This window comes from Triturus cristatus, chromosome 2_2, assembly GCF_964204655.1.
Source record: "Triturus cristatus chromosome 2_2, aTriCri1.1, whole genome shotgun sequence".
In the NCBI taxonomy this organism is placed as follows: domain Eukaryota; kingdom Metazoa; phylum Chordata; class Amphibia; order Caudata; family Salamandridae; genus Triturus; species Triturus cristatus.
Window position 1 is genome coordinate 785,029,254 of NC_140582.1, and position 24,170 is coordinate 785,053,423.

Below are 24,170 nucleotides of genomic sequence, written 5' to 3' on the forward strand. Positions count from 1 at the left end.
GAGCCGCTGCACTGCTGGAGCAGCGGGAAACCGACGCGACCTCGTTTAGGAGCATCCTCGACTCTCAGGCAAAATTTTGGTTTTGAGTGTTTTCAACACTACGAGGAAGCCCCCCCAAAGCCGCCCTTCTTTGAATGTGTGATCGTTGGTCGCAGTGTTGTTCCGGACGGCGACGAGCATCCGTGGATGCATCCGTGGAAGCAGTTCGCCGAAGGAGCACGCTAAAGAAATCAGCGGTCAGTAATCTCAGGCAGCGGGGAGAGGAGCCACGGCTTAAAAAGCACGGCGGAGTTTGCTAAGCAGGCAAAGGATACATTCAGCGTTTTATTTATTCAACAAGCGAACGTTTTGTTACAAAACTAATGTGTGGTAATGGATACCTTAATCCAACAACGTGAGGCGACTGCTGACTCTGTATTCAGCGAAAGATGCACCACAGCGGTAAATCCAAAACCTGGGGTGGACCCAGCAGGGAAGGAGTCAAGTGACAACATTGTAGCACTAAAGAAAAAGATTGAAAAGTCACGTCGAAGTGAGATTTCCAAGTGGTGGGAGGTGAAGTCATTAAGCAGGTACCTGGATGTGGGGAGGGTTCCCCGAGGTCTGCGAGTATTGACAGCCCCCACGTATGAGAATCCGGATCCCGAGATGCTTAAGGAGTGGGCAGCGAACAACGCGCATGCTTCGGAAAATATGATGAAAATCTTGATTAAATATGCTGTGAAAGACCGGTAAAGACTACTAGCCGAAATTATAGTGTTGGAAGCAGAATTACTGAAATGCTTGGGAGAAGATGAGGCAAACAAATTCAAATCTGACCTCAGTATTCGTTTAACGAAATACGAGCAATCAATAACAGCACGCAAGGCTACAAAGTTTCACCGGGATAGGCAGGATTACATGCTGGGTCAGATCTACACCTTTGCACGTCGTTTTGACTCCATCCGCAAGCAACGTCTTTCAAAGGCTAATGCGACAGTGTGTAATCCAATTACTAATATCCAGTCTTCTAACATCCCAGGTGAAACTTCTGACCTGAGTTCAGTAGCTAGCTCCGATGTAGAATCACTCCCGGAGGATGGAGCATCACAACCATCAGCGACGATGAATCCCCCGTCTGTAATTGAGGAATTCGGTTTTTTATACCAGGATCGGACTCAAAATCTACGTCCACCGTTTCCAAGTCAAAGAAAAGAAAATTACGCCAACGAAAAAACCGACGGGGCAGGCATGGAACTACGATCAGGAAAGAAGAAGCAGTTCCAGCGCAAGGGATGGAAGAAATAACGTCAACTGTTATTAATCTAACGGATCTCTTGTTATCAGAAGAAGAAACAAAAATCCTTTCACTTGGTTTTTCCTTTTGTAAACGTGCTAATTTCAACTACACGCAAACGCGCATTGACTTTTTCAAGTTCGTGAGGAAACTGAAGCTGAAAAAATTCTTTGACACTAAAATTACTAGCCGGAAGGAGAGAAATCAAGAGGTCAGTGAAGAACCTGGTAACCTTGATGTTGGGGACATGCAGGTACTATTTGACTGTCAGCAACTTATGAGGGAAGGGGTTGGTGAGAGTATGGTGGATGAAATCAGTCAGGCTGATGATTTGTTCTGTCTAGATGTTTTTGACAGCTCTGCCACCAAATTCAGACCAAAATCTAATTTCACACCCAACACCCCTAAAGATGCGTTAGATCTATACTCCGACCTGGTAATTAAAGATCTAAAGGAGATATCCTTAAGTTCTAGCAAATAATTTTTGAAAGATGAAACAGGTTTTGACAAGAAATACCAATCTGTGATGGTCAAAATTCAAAGTAGACCAGACATAGTAGTGAGACAGGCCGATAAAGGAGGTAATTTGGTTTTATGGTCCCTAGAAGCTTATAATGGTGAGGCAGCTTTACAATTGAGGGATAAGGAGTGTTATTCACTAGTCCCTCACAGTAACCTAGTGGAAGTTAAACTTAAATTTGACAAGGACCTTGCAAGATGGCGAGGATTAGGTTTAATTAAGCAGTCGGAATATTTGTTTCTGAAGGTGGATAAACCAGTGGTACCAATATTATACCTAATACCAAAAATCCATAAAAATAAGGACAAACCGCCTGGGCGTCCCATCATTTCCGCCATAGGGAGTCTTTTTGAACCAACCTCAAAATATCTGGACTCTTTCCTACAGCAATATGTGAGAGCACTACCAGCTTATATCCAAGACTCGAGGGACTTTTTAAACGAAATTGAAAATGTGAAATGGGAAGAATCTTATCTCCTCATAACGCAAGACGTCGTGAGCCTTTATACAAGTATTGCCCATGAGGATGGGCTAAGGGCTTTGAGGCACTTCCTAAATTTGAGACCTATCAACCTCTACCAACACACTAATATGTTGTTGGAGATGTGTAGGTTGTGTCTCACCAATAATCATTTTTTATTTGGAGGTGACACCTACAGGCAGCTTAAAGGCACGGCGATGGGCACCTGCTTCGCCCCCAGCTATGCCAACCTACACATGGGCTGGTGGGAGGAGCAGGTGCTCAAAGTTGAGTATATCAATGAATGGAGAGATCATATCATCAAATGGATTTGTTTCATTGATGATTTATTCATCATATGGAACGGATCCAAAGAATCGGCCCAAAGGTTCATCGACAGTATCAACGTAAACAAGCTAAATCTAAAATTCACTGAGGAAATAAGTACGGAGAGAGTAACTTATTTAGACTTAGAGGTATATATTGCACAAAATTCAATTCAAACCTGTACTTACAGAAAACCTACTGCTGGAAATTCAATTTTACACGCAGCTAGTTTCCATCCAACCAAACTTAAAATGAGTATCCCATACGCAGAGAACTTAAGGATGAAAAGAAATTGCAGTGAACCGGCTGCTCTGGGCAAAGCCCAGGGAGCCTTAACCCATAGATTCCTCCAGAGAGGATACAGGATGGACACATTAAATCAGGCTAAATTGAAGGTACAAAATATGGAAAGAAGTGCATTACTAAAACCGGATGGTGAAAAAGTGGAACAAAAGAGGAAGCAGACAGAGTCAAATCCGTATGATCACAGGTTTCAGTGCATACCAGGCTAGAGTGAGAGATAGCCTGAGTAAGCATTGGCACCTTGTCAGACAGGACCCTATTCTTCAAGGGAAAATTTCGAGAGATCCTTTGGTGACTTTCAATCGTGCCAAATCAATGAGAGACGATTTGTTCAAAACAAATATGGAAACCAAAAAGGGAGGTGGTTGGCTGAAAGTCAGCCCTGGTTTCCATAAATTTTTTAAGTGTAAAGCTTCCAGGCATGGCAAGAACACGCAGCAAATAATATCCCCTCTTTTGAACAGTCCCTGGAAACTAAGAAAACCTCTTAATTGTAAAAGTGACTTTGTTGTTTACGTTTTAAAGTGCTCGTGTCCTAAGATGTATGTAGGTAGTACTATCCACATGGTTCATGTACGTATACTGCAGCATCTTAGGGCAATAAATAATAATGATAAAAACTATGTAGTTGCTCGACACATAAATGAAGTCCACAAGGGAAACACGAATGAACTGGTGTACTTTGCCATTGACCAAGTTCCCAAAGATCAAAGAGGGAGCGACAGAGAAAGCAAACTAAGAAAATTGGAGTCAAAATATATACTCATGTTTAATACGAAGAGCCCTCACGGTATGAATGTCGAAGAAGACTTACATGTACATTTAAAATAGAGGTACCGCTATCAATTGGTTTTGATTTTTAATCTTCATTGTTATTTTAACTTACATTATGTCACAAACGATTGTTCCTCTTATGTGTTTTTTTATTTGTAAATACATCGTCATAAGGAGAGCTTCTAAGTAATGATAGGACTTCGACAAAAAGTATTTAAAGGATCTATTAACAGTACTGTATTGCACTAGCACGTTATTGTGATAAGATTGCGGTTTTTGCACATAATGAGGCACTTGCACTTTATTATAGTCTGAAAACAAGCACTAGCACTTTACTATTTTAAAAATTGATCGAAGTACCATCTTTGGAAGAATAGGCAGTAATATATGTCCTTTGATTTTCTCCTTTATCCCCCTTTTTTCTATCAACAGCGGTTTGAAATGAAATAATCACCGTGGGGTGTCTTACACAAAAACTATGAATTATGGACAAAGATTATTTGACGATGTGTTATATATAATTTGTTACATGGAATGACAAGGACTATATGTTAATGAAATAATGATTGAAAGTATTGTAAATAGTGTCAAACTTTCTCTATATTCAAATTGTGTCTAGATGGATGAGTCGATTAAATTGTAAATATATGAAATAATATGTATCTTTTTAAATCCAATCCATTTGTGACTATGAGTGAATTATAATTAATGATGTAAAGAGATCAATGGCACTATGTCAAGACGACTTTTCACAAAGACGAATGAAAAACATAACTCTGCATTTGGTTTTAAAAGAAACTGATTTGTTCGCATGTAATTGTGTGATCAAGGGAGTTGTCCCGAAACGCGTTACGTGAAGAATAAATATCCAAGCCGGATGGCAGAAAGCATCTCCAGTGTCGGTGTCTGATTTTCATGTGAAGTCGGATTTGGTTGGAATATATATATATATATATATATATATATATATATATATATATATATATATATATATATATATATATATATATATATATATATATATATATATATATATATATATATATATATATATATATATATATATATATATATATATATATATATATATATATATATATATATATATATATATATATATATATATATATATATATATATATATATATATATATATATATATATATATATATATATATATATATATATATATATATATATATATATATATATATATATATATATATATATATATATATATATATATATATATATATATTCCCAAAACTCCCGTTTTTCTCAAACAGATATATATAGGCAGAAGACTCTTAATTTCACAAGGTACAAAGTGAACATAAAAGCCCATGGTAATTAAACTTCTTTTAACGGAAAGCAATGCTTTGATCCAGTGTCTCATGGCATGGATCTAAGATAAAATGATGACTGCCACAGTGAATATTATTGTTTGATTGCTGCCTTACAAACATTCCTGATCTCAGGAGACATAAGTATAATCATTTCAGTTCCACCTGATTCTGTCCCAGACTGCCTGCTGTTCTTCTGAAGTCTATAAATCTGCCTTGTGAGAAACATTCCCCTCAACCTGCCCATTGCCCAATTGGCGGGGCTAGTTCTAAATGTCAAACTACACCTTTTCATTCTGTATCATAGCTAGAATTGCCAGTCATCCCATTAAGGCCCCTCTTGCAACTTGTCATACAGTTCTAACAGATTCAAGGTGCAGCGTGGTCTCTCTCTGCTTCCTATGAGGAGTGCAAGTTCATCATGTTTTGCTCCAATGAGCACATCCTTATGTTTTTTGCCTCTTGAAACCTCTTGACCCCTTGAACTCTCTCTCTCTGATGGACCCAGCAGTTTCACCTCCGTGCCACCATTTCCAAGTCTAGCGAGATCTTGTGGGATGATGCATACTTCATAGGTAGATGCAATTCTTCTGCTCCACTCTAGCATCACTCTCCGAGTTAGACAGGCTTTCAAGATGTTGTGCTGGCCAGAAAGACTGAGCCACCACCAGATGCTCCCAGAAAAAGATACCAATCTTGGGCCGCAGTTGGCTCACATATCTGATACGTTTAGATGATGTTGGTCAGTCCAGCTCACAACTTCTCTGCAACAAGCACTGATGAAATATCAAAATCAAAAACATCCTACAAGAAATAAATCCATTACATTCAATTGAAAGGATGGTTTGACAAAATAAATAATAACTTGAATAGTACATACAATAAATTAGCCATGGCCTAATGGGGGAATCTCGGTTTAGTTCCACAGAGGAGGTGGCAAGCATGGAAAAGCAGAGGATGGGGCAGAGAAAAGATACAAATGATGGCTAGATCATGGGCTTGAACATTTCAAAAACAGACTCTCAGCATCGTCAATATGCCAAATCAATAAAGTTTCTCAATACTTGGCACTTTTTGAGAAATAAAATAACTAACTTGATGAGAAGAAAAAAACTAAAATGAGTCTGGCTACTCCATCCAATTAAAGACCCATTTTTATGATCAGTATTACCTCTAGAATCTCATTTTCTAAGTGAGTCACTTTGTCTCGAAGGTGCATCCGTTCTGTGTCACTGGAGAGAAGTTCTAAGCGTATTGAACTGCTTTCTCCCTCAGCCTGTTGAACTTTTGCTTCATAGTCCTCCACTTGACCATGGACCATGCGGAACTGGTCTAGCAGGTCACGATTTTCTTGTTCCTAATTGGGATAAAAATAAAACCATCACATTTTGAAATTATTCTTTACAAACAGTGCTTAGCTAGGCCAAGTAAACGCGATATGCGTTCAAGCAAATAGACTTTAATCGAGGATGTTTAAAATATACAGACGTACCTTTAGCAATATAATCTATGTGGAGTATATATTTTACAAACAACATGTTCCTGTTGATCTAACACAGTAATTTATGATACTACACATTTATTTTTTGACTATTTATAAAACTGAGACATACCAGAGGAAGCAGAGTCTTGAATTTTTAGTAAGAGAAAAGAAATCACAAGTTTGAGAGAGTACTCAATTTAAGAGAGCATTTCAATGTTTCCAAGTCTTGAGCAAGTGTGATTTAACACAATATATAAAAGAACCTGTTGCTTTTGCTATTTCAATGTCACTTGCATGCAGCAACCCTGAGGAGTCCTTTATTTAGTGCTACTATATCTAATAAATGCTGGGTTGCAGCCTACAAGCGGGTAGTTTACTGGCCTTGTCACAGCCAATGTAGTATTTGTGCTCAAGTCTAAGCAAGCATTATACAGACTGATCTCAATGACGGGTCCTCAGCTGTGCTCCTAATGCAATGATTTTTCTGAATATGTTCATAGACTTTGCCCTCTTGATTATTCAATCAATTTTCATTAGTTGTGCCCCTAATGTCTGACGGTCTCTAGTCTAAACTGACAGATTTTGGTAGTGGCTCAAATAATCCGACCTTTGAAGACTGACTTCAGTGCATCTTATGCAGTGTTTGCACTCACCGCTCACTGATCATCATCTTTAAGATGGTTTTTAATAGACTCCTTAGTGTTTTCTATCCATTAGTAGGGAGTTATGAAACCTCCATCACTTGTCAGATTGGTCCTTTTGGTGCATTCATGAGCATTGTTATTGAGGATGATCTGAAAGTGCTGCATTCCATATGGTAGTGTGTATGTAAGCCTAGGGGAAATGAGGGCCCCGGTCATAAAATAATCAAGGCAGGCATATGTTTTGTGGGCTGCTGAAAAGAAAGAGTTGTCTACCTCTAGATGGAGGGACCTTGAAGCATCTATCAGTTTCATTTTCCAAGCCATTTTGTACCTTCTTTAATCCGGTTTGTGTTGATCTCATGGAAGATCTAACATTCAAGCCCTTCATTACTAGATTAAAATCGCACCCAATTATCAAATTTCCAGTTTATTTATCAAGAATGGGGGTTATTGTGGACTTGTGAAACCTCTCTATGTAGGTATAGGTCCTGTCATCCTGCCTCATACTCAATATTACTACGCACCGTGCACTAAAATCTTGAATGTAAATCTTTGTGAAGGCAATATTGCTACTTTTGCTGTCTTACTCGAGTTTGAGGGCAGACACTGCCTGGGAAATCATCGGAGATCACTGGCGTGACCAGTCTTTTTTTTTAAAGGATGAGATTCTTCCACCAGACATTTATCAAATTTTTTATCTCTAGATATATTTAATGTTGCTAAGCATTTGACCAGTGCATTTAAGCCGTTGCTTATAAAGCTTGATGTTGTATCCTTTCAAGGCAAATCTTCATCACTACAAGACGGATTAAGGCAGAAAGGACTCCAGCTTTGTTTGACTCACAGTGGATCCGTTTTCAGTCTTAAAGGATGTTCTTTGATAAGCCAGTTAGAAACTCTAATAATAATGTTTGGGCTAGGCCCATATAACAGTGTCAAATTAAAAAGTACCACTGCTTTTAGAAGTGCAGTTCCTAAATGGTAAATGTGTCAACCTAGCACTCCCATGCCTCCTTTGAAGCCCTGACCACCCACTAACTGGAGCAGTTAGTCACACAGTTTGGCTATACCTCTGGGCATACGTCTTTGGTGCATTGGAAGCAGCGGGCAGACCATCCTCAACTCTAGTCTCTGGTCCGATGTCTTCTGTGTTCTTTAGGTGTTGAAGCCCATAAAGCTTATGATGTGGTGATATCTTAGTGAGTTGGTTTCCTCGTCCCCTGTTGGATGTGATGGTGACATCTGTTTGGTCTACTTGACCCAGACCATTTCTTTGCAGTAGGAATATCCAAGCTCAAGTCAGTCTCTTCTGTTATTCCCCAAGATATTCCTAGCTACTTTCAAAGTTTTAATGATGATTTTAGCATTCCTAAGACAGATGATACAGAAGGGTAAACCCCACCAATAAGAGATTCTTTAACTATGGAGGAAATCTGTGATGGGCTTGAAGTCACTTCTTTTCACGGTTGAGAGTGCTAGATATGTAAGAGTTGAAACCTGTGACTTTGGAACGTAAGGTTAGATGTCCTACAGGATAAATCTATCAACTCTTCTTTGTCTTTAAAGAAGCGGACACATGCAATTATGTCTGGCGATATATTGTTGGGTCCTTCTGCACTGATACTGTGGGCATGATCTAATAGCAGTGTGGGGTGCAATTTTGTTTGTCTCTGATAGAATGGAGGAGGTCTCTAACAAAGTTCAGTGCGTCTTGTCAATCAGCCCCGCTTGGAAACACCCCTTATGCATACGTTACTTCCATGATAAACGTTTTCCAGTCTCTGTGCTTAAGTTACAGTGCCTCTGCACACCTGGTGCTGTTCCTCAGTTATTGTCAGTCCATGGGAGTATTCTTAGGTTGGTTTCTGCCCCGAAGCTCTCCTGAGGGGCATCAGGGTTCTAGAAGCCAATGCTTTTTTGGACTTCAGAGGAGCTTCATTGAAACACATGCACTCCATTGGTCTACTGACCAAGCCCGCCCCTTTTTGAATTTTGTTTTTTTTGTACTTATGATGCCATGCCAGGTGTGCCAAATCCTCCTCAGCATTATAATGCTTGCATAGTTTATTTTTGGCCTTGCCTATCAGACAGCACAACCTGTCTGGTTGTGAAAAAGACTCATAGAGGGCTTACAGCCCACCCATTTCTTGCCATTGAGTGGCTTTCTTGTCACTCTTATTCAATGGCTTGTCTTCCTCTTATTCTATTTGTCCCTCCCCTGGAGAACAGCAACTTTACAATCCTTTTGATTGGCTGACTCACGTCCTTCCCCAACTGACTGCACAGCAATCACATTTTAAAGGCAAGACCTATTAGCTTTGCCAATGCTTGTTTCAACAGAATCTTATTTTCCTTCCACCTGTTAAAATTCAGTTCACCAAGTTCCTTCCATGCCACAGGTCCATTAACTTACAACTTATATTATCAGGCATTCTGTAAACTATCACTTTCCTTACATGATGAGTAATTTTCTTTTTGACCAGCCCCTGCCTATTTACGAGCTATTTTCCTATAAGCCATTCCCATTTTCATGAGAGAAACTTTTATTTGGACAGACCCCTTCCTTTTTATTTTTCTAGTTTCTTTATGTCATACTCTTCATTTTTTGCCAGTGCCAGCCTCGTCGGTTTTTAAAGATACTTTGCTTTTGGTTGACATACGGTAACATCTCGCATAAGGTATTTTTTCCTTGACAGGTCCCAGTCTCATTTTCAAGTTGGCTTATCGCCTGGATTGTATTTTTCCTCATCCTTTGGTTGCTTTTTCTTTGGCAGGCCTTTCTCTTTTGCCTATGCTGTTTTCTAAACCTTCTCATTTTTGCCAGCACTACTTTTTAAGTCTCGCCTAGTGATGGAGCACGAATGTGCTGCCATCGCTTTGCGAGGCATGCAGTATACACTGAAGTGTGGAAGCTTTGTGGAAGCTCCGCCCACTCTCTGCCCATTGGCTTTTGTCTCAAATGATGCCTTCTGATTGGTTTGAGGATTGTTAGTCCCTCCTCAGTCATCATTTGTATCCTTCCACTGCTACTGGCCCCTTTACTCCTAACACTATTTTCTTCCCTGTCTCCCCCCCAGCCCCCTCCCCCAGTCTGTGACTTCTCGCCCCCCGTCTCCCCATTCCTGTTTGTGTCTTTTTGTGTCTTCAATGCAATCGGACTCGTGTAAATCACGACCTGCTTTATTTATGTTTAGCGCGCCATGTGCGCTTTCGTTTTCTAAGCAGCAGGACAATCGAGTCGGTGCTGTTTGTGTCTTCAATGCAATAGGACTTGTGTAAATCACGACGTGCTTTTTTTACGTTTAACGCGCCGTGCCACTGGTCCGACTCCCTGTCGCTGTCTCATGCCGTGGGGAGGCTGTCCAGTTATCGTCGATAAAGATTGAGCCGGGAGGGCAGCCCATTGTTTAGCACCTTTGCCACCGCGCCCTGCCATTGCAGTCAAAGGACGCCCCTGCTGAGAGACCGGAGGCAAAAGAGTCGACCTGCGCACAATCAGCCAGTGCCGCCGGTCGCTGAGGCAGCCGTGACCCAAAATGCCTGCTCCAAAAATCCTCACATGTTTAGTAACTCGAGGACTGGCTGTGGGAGAGGTTAGAGCAGTGGATTCACTTGAACGCAATCTTGCCCCGCATATTATGCCTCAGAGTAAAGTTGATTGATTGAAACAGACTAGGAATATGATGGAATTGAGAAATATGAAAGATAAAATACCAGTAACAACATCCATTGGTGCGCTGCGAATTGACTTTTCAATAGCACATCGGCAGCATTTTTGCTCACTGTTATCTTTGATATGCTTCTAATGCTATGTCTGTGCCCTGGGATCTCTCTATATCAACAATTATTTTTACTTCTGGAACCCCAATTTTGTGAATCAACAACATCTGAAATGTGTTTTCATATGCGGTGATGTCTCCCTGCCTACAGAACACGTTAGCTTCCTTGCAAGGGCAAGGTGTTTGAAAACAGCGCAAGGCCAGATGATTGTAGAGGTCACCCTTACAGTCCATGGGGGGGGGGGGGGGGGGGGGGAGGGGTGAAGACTAAGGTTTGATACCCCACTGACACATTGGTGTAACTTGGAACAGCATGCATGCTGTGTTCATCGCACATTATTCCTCTATGGTGTCACCCAACACAGAATTGACGGCAGAAGATTTACGTGCATATTTGAGTTAGCACTTATTCTGTGACTTAATAACACACTCAGCAAAGACCTCCAAGTGCGATATTTAGCGGTATAAGCTCGCAATTACCGCGTCACTCATAACAAGCAGCTTAGATTTCAGAATGCTTGAGGTGCTGTACTGTACAGAACTACTAGTGCAAGTTTTAATTCTGAAGTTTGTAGAATGGGTTCCATGACCCCACTTTGCAAAATGTAAGAGCGTTTACAGGTTAGAACATTATTTAAACTGCGCAATTTCTTGTATGGCTTGGAGTTCAAGCCGCTCATGCATATAGATGACTTAAATCTATACAAACAGAAAACTCTGGAGGTGTTAAAGCCAGACCTAATGTCGTTGCCAGAGCTTGTTCAAACTTGACATTCCAGCAAAGGTTAGCCCGATCTCAAACCATAACAGGTTTCGCAGATCATATTTGTTTCGCAGAACATATTTCAAGTTCGGCTCGTGTCTTACTCGAGTACAGAACACGCTTCTGTTTCAGTCTAGCTATTGCTCATGATTAGTTTCTGTTTCACACCACACTGTTCTTTACCTCCACATTCCTCTGCTGCTCCACGTCTCTGACAAAGCAACACAAGCATTTGCAAAGCTAGCTGGTCCAACTTATGCTGCCAGCCTTTTGACTTTGTCAATGCATTAGCTTTGTCAATACATATTGGTTTTTGTAAAATGTTATTGTTTGGGATTAACAGTTACCTTAACCCCTTTCCATGGCGCCCCACTGACAACAAATGCTCTTTTCATCTGGTTATAGCAGTTGTGTAAGGCTAAATGAGAAGAGTTAATATAACACCCAGGATAATGTGCTGCATGGCAAAATACTTTTAAGATCCTAAAGGCGAGACCGTTGAATTGCAAATGCTTGTTTTTCTTCTTGTTTACCGATCCAACCCGGATCAGCAAACAAAAACCAAAAAAAGTGCTCACATCATTTTGTAGGGATGCACATGCTTGGTGCATACACCTACCAAATGGCGCAGCCGGTCAACATCATAGGCTTTTTAAAAATCTTTTTTCTTTTTTAGCAGCCATGGAGCACAGTATTGGGGATACTGTACAACATGGCTACAATGATTGGCAGAGCAGTAGGTCCCAAAGGTCAATGCTTTTTCCTTTGCACCAAGTCTCTCTCCTCTCCACCAATCTCTGGTCTCCAGTTCAAACCTTTCTTTGATAAACTCCTTCCTTATTAACCTACTCCAATATTTATAGTCTTTTCACTCTTTGCCTGTTTCTCTCTTCCATGGCAGATCTATTCCTAGGCTCTTTAATTTTTGTGTTTGTCATTTTTGTTTTCAGTGTCTGGGGGCTAGATGTACAAAGCCTTTTTGAGGCGTAAAAGATCCGATTCACAGAATTGGGCCCGTTGCGAAAGCAAAAAGGCATTTCCAAATGTACAAAGTCCATATTGCGATTCGGTAACCTGTTACCAAATCGTAATTTGAGTTTGCAAATCGGTATTGCAAGGGACGTGTTTAGGGCGTTCCTTCCTACTACAGATGTGCATTGGTATGTTAGAATGTTTTGCAACCAAAATGTGGTCGCAAAACAATTGTACTTTACCGCCAACTCAAAGATCGTGGCAAACAATTCGCAAATGGGAAGTGGGCCCCAAGGGGCCTCTTCCCCTTTGAGAATGGTTGAAAAAATATTTTTTAAGAGCAGGCAGGCAGTAGTCCAAGGGAACACTGCCTACTCTTAAAAAATGAAACTTTAACGGTTCATTTCTTTTCCCGATTTTAAACGCATGCCGTTTTCCTTTAAGGAAAATAGGCTGAGTTTAAAAAAAAAGAAAACAAAAAGATTGCTTTACTGAAAAGCAATCACAGACATGGTAGTCTGCTGAAACCAGCAGGCCACACTCCCTGTGATGGCAGAAAATCACAGTGGGTCACAAATTGCAAACTACCTCATGAATATTCATGAGCTAGGTCAATTTATGACCCGCTACGAATTATATTTATGGAATAGGGGCACATTAGTAATAGCGATTACCAAATAGCTATTACCCAAAAAATCACAATTGGGTAATCGCGTTGTACATACATCTAGTCCTTTGCTCCTTCTGAGTTTGGTATGTTATTTCCAGGAGATTATTAATTGTAGTTTTTTTTCCATGTTTGCAGGCTTTCATTTTTGCCCAGGCTTCTTCAATTCCTCTCCCCCCCTTTCCTAGGCACTTTACTTTTTGAAAGTTTTTTTTTTAAAGTAAATGTCTTTTCTCTTTGTTGCTGTTCCCTCTGTACCTGGCCTTTCCTCTTTTGTCATGTACTCTCCTTAATGTCAGACTCTTTCATTTAAACCAGGCTCTTTCATATCGCATATTTGCTCTAAGCCAAACTCCTTTAGCTTTTTGCCAATCAGTTTCTTCTGTAACAGGCTGTTTCCTGTCTCACAGTCTCTCTTTTTCCTGCCCTCTGTTCTATCGTTTTCCTTATGAAATGTTCCGTTTTCTGTGTAACAGGTTATTCCTACTTGACAGCCCAATTACTTTATGATTTTTCCACTTGTTGTTTCCCCGTCTCACTAGAACTGGTCAAGCTCTTCCATTTTAGGCACACTGCCATTTTTGGCAAATCGTTTAATTTAGTGTAAGTCAGTCTTTAAATTATGCTTGCATTTTTCTTCTTTGCTAATTTTCTGATTTGCCAGGCTCTTCCTTTTGGTTGCTCTCTCTTCTCTCTATTTGTTTCTCTATTCCTTCATTTTTGGTCGCCTAATTGCTGTGTGCATTAAATGTTTCCCCTTCTCTAAGGAAAGGTGGAGGACATGGAGCAGGATATGGAGGAAGATCTGGATTCATAGAAGAAGAAGAAGCCGACAAGTGGTGGACACGATGAATACTATTTAATGAATACAAGTAAAGATAATGAAGGAGAAAATGAACACATAAAAAAAGAGGTTCAGAAAAGAAGAGATATTGGTGAACTAAAACCAGGAAGAATAGAAATTAGGAATGGAGTAAACTGCATCATTTGTCACTGTAAGTTACATTCCATTCTAAAGGCGTCAATATTGGTTTGCTACTAGTCCAAAACTATGTGACATCAGCTAGAAATTCCCTAAAATTTGAAGATGGACCGAACTTCCTAACTTGCGTTCAAAGAACATCAAACCCAGTTTCTAGATCAATCGGATATTCTTAAGACTTGGTAAAAAATGGAATCTGTTCTAAAAATAGATGGACACAAGAAACTATCCCTAAATTAATGCTATAGATTCAACAATTGTTAAGAATTGTGGCAGTCAAGTGAGTGATCAACAATTAATGTAAAGTGCTAAGAAAATATAGAAGTACCTTACCTTAGAAGCCATTAGAGTTTCAATTCTAGAAACCTCTGTAATATAACTGTGAACTCTCCTCTTCAGCTCTTCTTTTTCATGCATAGCTGCTTCGAGTTCTGAGGTGACTGCCTGGTGAGATATTAATTATATGAATTATAAGCCTATTAATCATAAATGTATTAGCCTAAACATGGGTTCTTAGTATGGTTGTCTAACAATATATTGCTTAGAATGTTGAATGCTAGAACATGCTTTTTAGTAGCCCTGCTTTCTCTTGGCACATTAAAAAATCACTCATGTTGGAATATTCAAGACTCACATTATGGCCTAGAGTAACTGTCTTGCCACCAGTGAGCCGTGATCTTGTTTGCTAGGATGTCAGTGGAGCTCGAAGATGTTAGCACAGATAAAGATGATAAGCAAACAAAATTATCTGGCAAGTTAAGATTCTGCTGACAACATCTGTAATGATGTGAAGCCTTAATCTTGTTTTGAGACATTTATTACATAGACTCAGAGAAGTCCACTTGCTTCCACTATCCCAGTCTCCAGCAACTAACTAAAAAAGAATCCCTGTAGATTCTACTTGGTCATGACTACACGACTATAGTTCTTATCCATGACATCACTACATCTTCCCCCTCCTGAACAAACAAAGGAAAACAACAGATAACAGATGATAAATAATAAAAATAGAAAAGAGATAACTGTTAACATTGTTCAATCAATCTTTGAGGTTTCGTTTGTATCCTTACTGTTCTTCTAAGAGGAGCACAATCACTGATACCATCCCCCTTCTCTGTAGGTTTCATTTGAAGGGCTTACAAACGTTTTAAAATGTGCTTTATTTCTAATTATCACTTCATTTTCATTCTGAGCAGTGACAGCTGAACCTTTCATCTTAGTCACTTCCAATGGAGATGGGTGAAATCTACTTATAGACTTTCTTGTTTGATTTTGCCTTAACAACACCAGATCCCCTATTTCATAATTTCCTCTGCGAACATAGTTTCTTTGTTCTGCATTCTTCTTCATTTTTTACTTTAATTTTTTCATCTCTCTTTGTAATTTGTGTATGTTCTTTAGGAGGTCTTAAAGGCATTTGTGGCAAGCGTGTCTGTCTAGACTGGCCAAACATTAGCTCTGCAGGAGTCTTTCCAGTCGACCCATGAGGTGTATTCCTATAGTCACGTAATACTGGACACACAGCTTGATTCACGGAAATGTATGTTAACTTTGCCCTCTGCACACATTTTTTTAATGTGGCCATAAGTCTTTCCGCTATAGCATTTGCATGTGGCCAGAGTGGGGTAATCTTCCTATGTCTCACACCCATATATTCAATAACTTTTGTAAATTATTTCCCATTAAAAGGTGGACCATTGTCTGTCTTCAAAACATTAGGTATACCCCAAGCAGAAAAAATGTAATCAAGAATAGGTAAAATCACAGATGCAGAAGTAGAGGTCACTGTTTTTACGATTGGAAATCTAGAATATTCATCAATCAGAACAAAAAGATAACCTCCAGAATGCAGAGGTCCAAAAAAATCACATGCCAGATCAGACCAGACAGCATCTGGCAATTTAGACATCTGTAATTCTTCAACAGTTCTTTCCCTTGTGGTGCATTGACAAAAATGACAAGACTGCACAATCTCTTCTACCTGACTGTCGAGTCTCGGAAACCACACTTCTTCTCTTAAAATACTTTTTGTTGCTGATATTCCTCTATGACCTTCATGTGCAAGGTTAATGACACGTTTCTGCAAACTGCTTGGAATAACTATCCTGTTTCCTCTAATAAGAATACCAGAAGTGGAAGGAGCGCTAGGTGGCGCCTGCCCGTCATGGACGCCTTTCCGTGAGGCTCCCGGCGCCGGTCCCCGCTGATCCTCTTAACTCCCTCCTGCACTGCCCTGGCCGGCGCGCTCTGGGTGGCGGTGACCTGGGGAGCTGCCCGGCTGTCCCGGGCCTGATCCGGGGGCGCCGCGGACATTGCGGGACCCGCTCGGACATCGCGGATCCTGACCGGCGGCAGATGGTGGCGGCCGCGGAGCTCTGGCCCGGCCGCGCTGAGCAATTGAGCCCGCGGCGCCCACGAGGGGCACAGGCTGGATCCTGCAGAGGCCGAGGTGAGGGCGGCCGCGAGGCTTCCGCAGGTCCTGGCGGCACCGGGGGGGGGGGGGGGGGGTGCGGCCCTCCCCCACTGGCACATCGCTGAGACCCGGGGGTGAGGCGACGACCCCTTGTAAAAGATGACAGCAGAAAGAAGTAGGCAGTCCTACCTTTGCAGATCCCCCCCCCCCCCTTAGTGGACTGAAGCTGTGGGGCGGGCGGTGAATGCGGCTGTGCGGGACCGTCTGAGACCGGGCGCGGAGGGGAGACCCCCCCCCCCCCATCGGGCTGTACATCGGCTCCCCCCCCTCTCCCTCTTCCCCCTGGCTGCAGTGCTGCACTGGTCCTACGGGCCCGAGGTCGCCTGCTGGATTCCGGGCGCAGAGGCGCCCTTCTTGACTCGGGCCGCACATCGGCGGTCGGGGGGGCGTGTGTGCCGTTCCTTCCCCCCCCCTCCCATCGCTTTGGGCCCCGGCCGAAGAGACCCGCCGAGTGACGTCTTGCCCCCCCCTGGGGCTGTGGGGGGGACCATACCGGTGAGGCACAGCCCCGGAGAGGTGGACTGTGCGCAGGAGTCGGGGCCTGGAGGTTCTCAGCTGCAGGGCACTCGGGGGAATCTCTAAGGGCCCGGGACCTTGGCCCTCACCTTGTCGGCGGAGGGCAACGGGTGAGACTGTGGCCGGGGGTCAGATTGGCTGTCCCGCTGGGAGTCCCGCTGGGGCTTGACCGCTGGGGCGGGCGGTGCCCCTCCACTTCTCACTGCGAGACCCCCCGGCCGTTCCTCCTTCTGCTTCCGCTTCAGCCCGGGCACTCGTCCTCATCCCGCAGGGGGGTCTTCATCCTGTTGCCCGGCTTCGCTGAACGCCGCCCCCGCCATGGGTAAAGACAGGGCCACCAAGCCGGCGTCCGGGGCCACCCAAACCAGGATGGACAAATTCACGACCTCTGAGAAGGGGTCCGGCCCCACTGGCGAACCGGCCCCGGCCCCCGCTGCGGACCTTGCTGCCATCCTGCAGGCCATCAACTCATCCCATGCATCCCTTGAAGGCATGGTGGGAGAGGTCAAGGTCGATGTTGCTCTCCTCCGGCAGGACCTGCGGAATGCCACCACCCGCATCTTGGAAGCCGAATCCAGATTATCCACCGCGGAGGATGACATCCGCCATCTCCAAGACCAGGTTCGGGAGCTGACCACCCACTCTAAGGAGCTACATCGCCGGGTCGAAGATGCAAAAAAACGCGCTCGGCGCAGCAACCTGCGCCTGGTGGGTTTCCCGGAGGGGGTCGAATCGGGCCGGGTGGATGACTTTATGGAACGCTGGTTCCGATCCTGGATGCCGGCGGACAGCCTCTCTGCTTCGTTCGTGGTGGAGAGGGCTCATCGCGCCCTGGCCCCCAGGCCCCCTGGGGCGCCCCCCCGGCCATTCATCCTCAAGCTCTTGAATTTCAGAGACAGAGACGCCATTCTCCGCGAGGCCCGGCGCACTGACACACTTCACTACCAAAACCACAAAATTATGATCTTCCCGGACTACACTCGCGAAGTTCAAGAACTGCGCCGCTCCTACACTGACGTGAAGCAGAAGATGCGTTCTCTGGGCCTCCAGTACCAGCTTCAGTTTCCGGCCCGCCTCCGGGTCATCTTCCAGCACAAGACATTGTTCTTCGACACGCCACGAGCGGCCTGGTCCTGGCTGACGGAAGAGCATCCTCTGCACCGCTCTGGGCGCGGCTCGCCTGCGGGTGTGCAGGGGGGACGGGGGAGGCCCCGGACATCGAAGACCCGCCGGCGGCACCGCACGTTACCCCGGGAGCGCACGGCGGAAGAGGTGATCACCACGCGCTCTGGGGGACGGCCGCGCCGAGGGTCGAGAGCATCTTCTGCCTCCTCGACTGCGCCCGCCAGTCCCGCGGCTGACGGGCGACGGGCCGTGTCGCCCCGGCTTACGGGCCCTGCGACCCACCCGGCTGACTTGGTGGATACTTCAGACCTCTCTCGCAGTCCTGCCATTTGACTCTCTGTGTTTCTTTGGGGGGGGGAGGGTGTGGGGCTGGAGTGCTCCGCTGTTAATGTTGCTCTTGGCCAGGGCAGGTGAATCAGGCTTGATTTCCGTTGTACCAGGGGTCCACTAGTGCTCAAGCCCGAGCGTTCTAGCTTGGTGGTTCTTTCACTTGGTTTGGGCGACAGATGCTTCTGTTTTCGAAGTATAGGGTGGGGGGTGGGGGTTTGGGGTTGGTTTGGGGTTGTTTCTTCCTCATGGGGAAGGTTTTGTTGGTGGGGGGTTACTCCTTCTTTGTTGTTGTGCCAAGGCATCTTGTACTCTTTGACCTGCTCTTCTGCCCGATGTCCCGCTGCCCCTTCCTTGTAGGGGCGTGCCCAGCCGCGCCTCCAATGGCCCCCTCTTCTGTCCTGTACTATGGCTGACCCACCTGTTCCTAGGGCGGCCGTGCGTGTACTGTCCTGGAACGTTAATGGTCTTCTAGACCGTTTTAAGCGCATGGCGGTCCTCAAATATGCGCAACGCGCGGAGATTGATGTGCTCCTCCTCCAAGAGACTCACCTTCTGGGCAATAACTGTCCTTTTCTGTCCCGCTATGGTTATGACAGGGTGTGGCACTCCGGTTTTGCGCGGGGGTCCCGAGGGGTAGCTATCCTGCTCCGCAAATCCTTTCCCTTCGTCCTGACCCAGGTGCACTTGGACCCCTGGGCATGGTGGTTGTGGTATGTGGTACTCTGGAAGGGCGACCCCTCACCCTGATGTCCCTCTACGCGGCTCCCTCCCTCCTGTCGTCAGCCCTCTCTTACACCGGGGACCTCCTCCCGAAGCTTCCGGCGGGTTCTCTCATCCTCGGCGGGGATTTTAATGCAGTCTACGCGCCCCATCTGGATTCGACAGGTTCGGTATCCCTGGCCCGCGTCGCTCGGGCAAAGCAGCTTTCGACCTGGGCCGAATCTCAGGGCCTCTGTGATGTTTGGAGGATCTGGCACCCGCGGGCTCGCTAGTACACCCACACGTCGGCGGCACATCACTCCCATGCCCGGATCGACCTCATCTTCGTCCCATCTACCGACTGTGCCGGAGTGCAGGATGCGCGCATTCTTCCGAGGGGCCTCTCGGACCACTCGCCGGTGCTCCTGGCTCTTGGCCCGTCCAATGTGGCGTTTGAACGCTTGGTTCCTCCACGACAAGGCTTTTCGGAGGGTGATCGGTGGCGAGATAGCCGATTATTACTCTCACAACGCGGGCTCCGTCTCCTCCCCTGCTGACCTGTGGGAAGCCGGCAAGGCGACTATTCGGGGGGCCGCTAAGGGGCATCTGCAACGGCAACGGCGAGCTCAATCCCAGAAACTCGCGGATTGCGTAGCTCAAGCCTTGGAACTGGAGCGCAACCTGGGGGAGTTGGGAGACAGCACCCGGTCGCGTCGCTTGGCCTTCCTGCGGGAAGAAATTCACCTACACTCCCTGGAGGCGACAAAGACGTTGTGGTGCGCCTCGGTGGCCCGGGTATACGGCTGGGGGGACAAAAACGGCACTCTTCTCCACCGGCTGGCCACTTACCCTCGGGCAGGCAGGATTATTCCAGCCATCGCAGACTCTGCGGGCGGCCTCCACACAGCCTCGGTGGCGATGGCCCAGGCGTTCGCTGGCTATTACTCCCGGCTGTACCGACGCCGGCCGTCCACGCTCTCCCTGGTGGAGCTGCTGGGGACGAATGGAGCGGTGCTCAAGCGGCTGCTGCCTGAGGTTTCGGAGACCCTCGATTCACCTATCGAGCTGCAGGAGATCGAGGCCGCGATCAGCCGCCTGACACCCGGGAAAACCCCGGGACCTGATGGGTTCCCTCAGGAATACTACGCTCACTATCGGGAGATTCTGGCCCCGAGGCTTCTGGACCTGTTTGCGGACGCGGTGGAGAAAGGTTCGTTCCGGCCCGAGACGGACACAGCAACCATAGTTGTCCTCCCTAAGACGCAGCCCCCTTCGGAGTCCTGCTCGGACTACCGACCGATATCCCTTATCAACACCGAGCTCAAAATCTATGCCACGGTCCTCGCGCAGCGGCTGCGCCCATCTCTTGCCTCCCTGGTCCACCCGGACCAATGTGGATTCATGCCGGAACGGGGGACCAGACACTGCCTGCGGCGCCTGCACCTCGCTCTAGCGCACCGCAGCCGCCTTTCCCCCTATCTGGCCCTCCTGCTGGTCGACTTTGAAAAGGCCTTCGACTCAGTGGGGTGGGAATACCTGGGCGAGGTCCTGGAGCATATGGGCTTTGGCCCCCAGTTCCGTGCCATGGTTGCGGTCCTATACGCGAGCCCACGGGCCCGTGTTTTAGTCAACGGAGCTCTATCCCGCCCGTTTCCCATAGGTCGAGGAACGCGTCAGGGATGTCCGCTCTCGCCCCTCCTTTTCGCTCTGGCCATGGAGCCCCTGGCGGTTTTGATTCGCTCGGATCCCGCTCTTTGCGGGTGGGACTGGCCAGGTATGACCCCCGATAAGATCGCCCTGTATGCGGATGACGTCCTCCTCTATCTCTCTGATCCAGCGACCTCGGGGCCCCGGGTCCGCCGGATCCTCTGTCGGTTTGGCCAAGCGTCGGGTCTTCACCTGAACTCTAAAAAATCCGTTCTAGTCCCGCTACACCCGTCACGGGACTGTTTCGACTGGCAATCGGACATTCCCCTCCGGAGACTCTCCTTTAAATACCTAGGGATCTGGGTCACCCTCCTTCCGGAACTCTGCTGGGCCCTCAATGTGGCTCCCATAGTCAACAAAACCAGATCGGATATGCTCCGATGGCAGACACTCCCATTGAATCCGTTGGGGAGAGTCGCCCTTTATAAGATGATGATCCTCCCCAAGTTTCTGTACATGCTGCAAAACACCCCGTGCCCCTTTCCGCGCCCGTGGTTCCGGGAACTGGATAAGATGGTGGTCAAATTCCTCTGGGGCGGCGGCAGGCCCCGGCTGGCCTTAGATCGCTGCAGGGTCCCCTCCTACGACGGCGGCCTGAGCATGACTAACCTATATCTATATTACTTGGCCACCCAGCTGCTGGTGATCCACGACTGGTTCTCAAGTGGATGGAGCGATCCGGCCTACCGCCTCGAGGTGCAATGCCTCGGATTCTCCTCTATCCAAAACATGCTCTATGGAGCATCGGTCCCCCTGTCGCTCCCTGGCCTCGTGCGGGCCCCTTTTCTCGCGTGGCGTGCAGCTCTGAGGCACACTCGATGGTCGGGGACGAAAACACAGCTCACACCGCTGTGGCACGGGACATGGCTTCGGGAGGTGGTGGGACTGGCGGGTTTTCGGCAAGGGGATCTCCTAGGGATCTCCACTCTAGGCGATATATGGCGGGGGAGCCACATGTGTTCCTTCCAGGAGCTTCAGACCCGCTTCTCGCTGCAGTCTTCCCAATTCTATCGCTACCTTCAGCTACGCCATGCGGTTCGGGCCCACGTCCCTCTCGACTCCAGATTGCCTTCTCATAGCCCACCTGAAGCTCAGGTGATGTTGGGGTGCCTGGGGAAGGGTGGAATATCCCGCATTTACAAATCCCTGATTAACAATACCCCGGTAGACTGGACTGGACTGAGGCAGCGATGGGAGGTCTGGGTGGGACCCCTAGATGACGCGGATTGGAGGGACTCCCTTATGGCCCCTCGATCGCTTACCACCTTCGCTAGGCTGCGGCTCATCCAGCTCTATTACCTCCACGCTGCTTACCTGACTCCGGACCGCCTCTACCGGGCGGGCCTCCGCGTGGACGCCTCCTGCGCTCGCTGTGGGGTGGCTCCGGCGGATTTCTTCCATATGGTGTGGTCTTGCTCCCGCCTGGAGGACTACTGGGCAGCGATTGAGACCGACCTAGCGGAGGTCCTGGGATGGGAGGTCCCCCATGAGCCTAAAATGGCTCTGCTGGGCATCACGGACGGGCTGGATGGGTCCTGTAACGACAAGTATTTTATCACTACTGCCCTAATGGTAGCTAAGAGGGATATAGCGGCCATGTGGTCACAGCCAGACCCACCTAGAAGGGCTACTTGGAGTAGAGGGGTGGATTGGTGTGCGGCTCAGGAGCGGTCGTTATACGCTGCCCGGGGCTGCCCCAAAAAATTCCGCAAGATATGGGGGAAATGGCTGGGGGGCATGGTTTGAGGAGTGGGGGTGCGGGGGGCGGGGGATGGGGGTGGAGAGGGGGGTCTTTACATCTGCTTGTCAATGCTTCCCTGATTGATGTTACTGATGCCATGTTCAATGCACTGTTGTGTATCATCCTTGACATTGTCCTTGATGCCGAAAATAAAAATTTGTTTATAAAAAAAAAGAATACCAGAAGTGGCTATCGTCAATTCTTCTTGAATATTTTTGAAGGCAAACATGTCTCTTCTGCATACTCCCGGTTGAAACTTCGTTGAAACATTGACATGCTTCCATCTATTTAGGTTTATCATTCTTTTTACTTCCACTAAAGTATTGTCTTTGTTAGATTCATGAATTAGTTCTTGTTCAGATATCACTTCAGGAACTGTTGACTTAATAATGAAATTTATGTGGTTTTCTGTATCATTTATTTAAATTTTATTCTCATCTGTTGGTTGCCTAGATAAATAATCAGCAGGATTATACTCTTTTCCTGGCTTATGAATTATTTTAAAATCATAGTCCATTAACCTCAAGCCACATCTTTCAATCCTGAGGGGTCTCTTCGCTTTCGGATTTCCAAAAATAGTTGTGAGGGCTTGATGATCTGTTACTACCACAAATGTTTTTCCATACAAAAAATCCTGATAGTGCTCACATGCCCAGACTACCACCAAACTTTCATTCTCCGGTTGAGAATATTTTTTTTCTATATCCGTCAGGCTTCTGCTAGCATGTGAGACCAAAAATCTTGGGGCATCTTTTCCTTGTTTAAGTTGAAACAAAATAGCACCTAGCCCCACTGGACTTGCAACTACCACAATTTCTGTGCATAAGTTCCGATCAAAATATTTCAAATTTGCTGCTGCTATGTCACTCTTTATTTTCTTAAAAGCATTGTTGCATTCCTTACTCCAAAGGAATGTTTTATTCTTTTTCGTTAACTGGCCATTCCTAGAAAACAACGTAATTCTGTAATGTCTTTTGGACAAGACATTGCCACAAGAGATGACACTTTCTTTGGGTCCGGTCTCATTCCTTTACTTGAGAATATATGACCATAGAACGGCAATTCTGATTTACCAATTTCACACTTTTCAGAGTTCAGTGTTAACCCAGCTTTCATAAGCTCCTGACAAACTTCTCTTAGTGCTTGATCATGTTCACTTTTTGTTTTTCCAAACACAAGAATATCATCACTGTAGTTCATTGAATTTTTTTTTACTGGTCTGATAAAATTTTTATAATTTCTTGAAAAATCTCTGCAGCTGAGCATATACCAAAATTGAGTCTTTT

General features: G+C 45.7%; 1 protein-coding gene across 2 annotated transcripts in view; it reads right to left on the reverse strand.

Annotated features, from left to right (window-relative positions):
- CEP135 (centrosomal protein 135) overlaps nt 1-24,170 on the reverse strand; it is a 479,333-nt gene that overhangs the window by 182,744 nt on the left and 272,419 nt on the right. For both annotated transcript variants that reach the window (XM_085642056.1, XM_085642055.1), the window contains exons 20-21: nt 14,627-14,737; nt 6,175-6,360 (exon numbers count right to left, since the gene is read on the reverse strand). In XM_085642056.1, the coding sequence (XP_085498182.1) occupies nt 6,175-6,360; nt 14,627-14,737 (297 nt within the window). The remainder of the gene's footprint in view (nt 1-6,174; nt 6,361-14,626; nt 14,738-24,170) is intronic.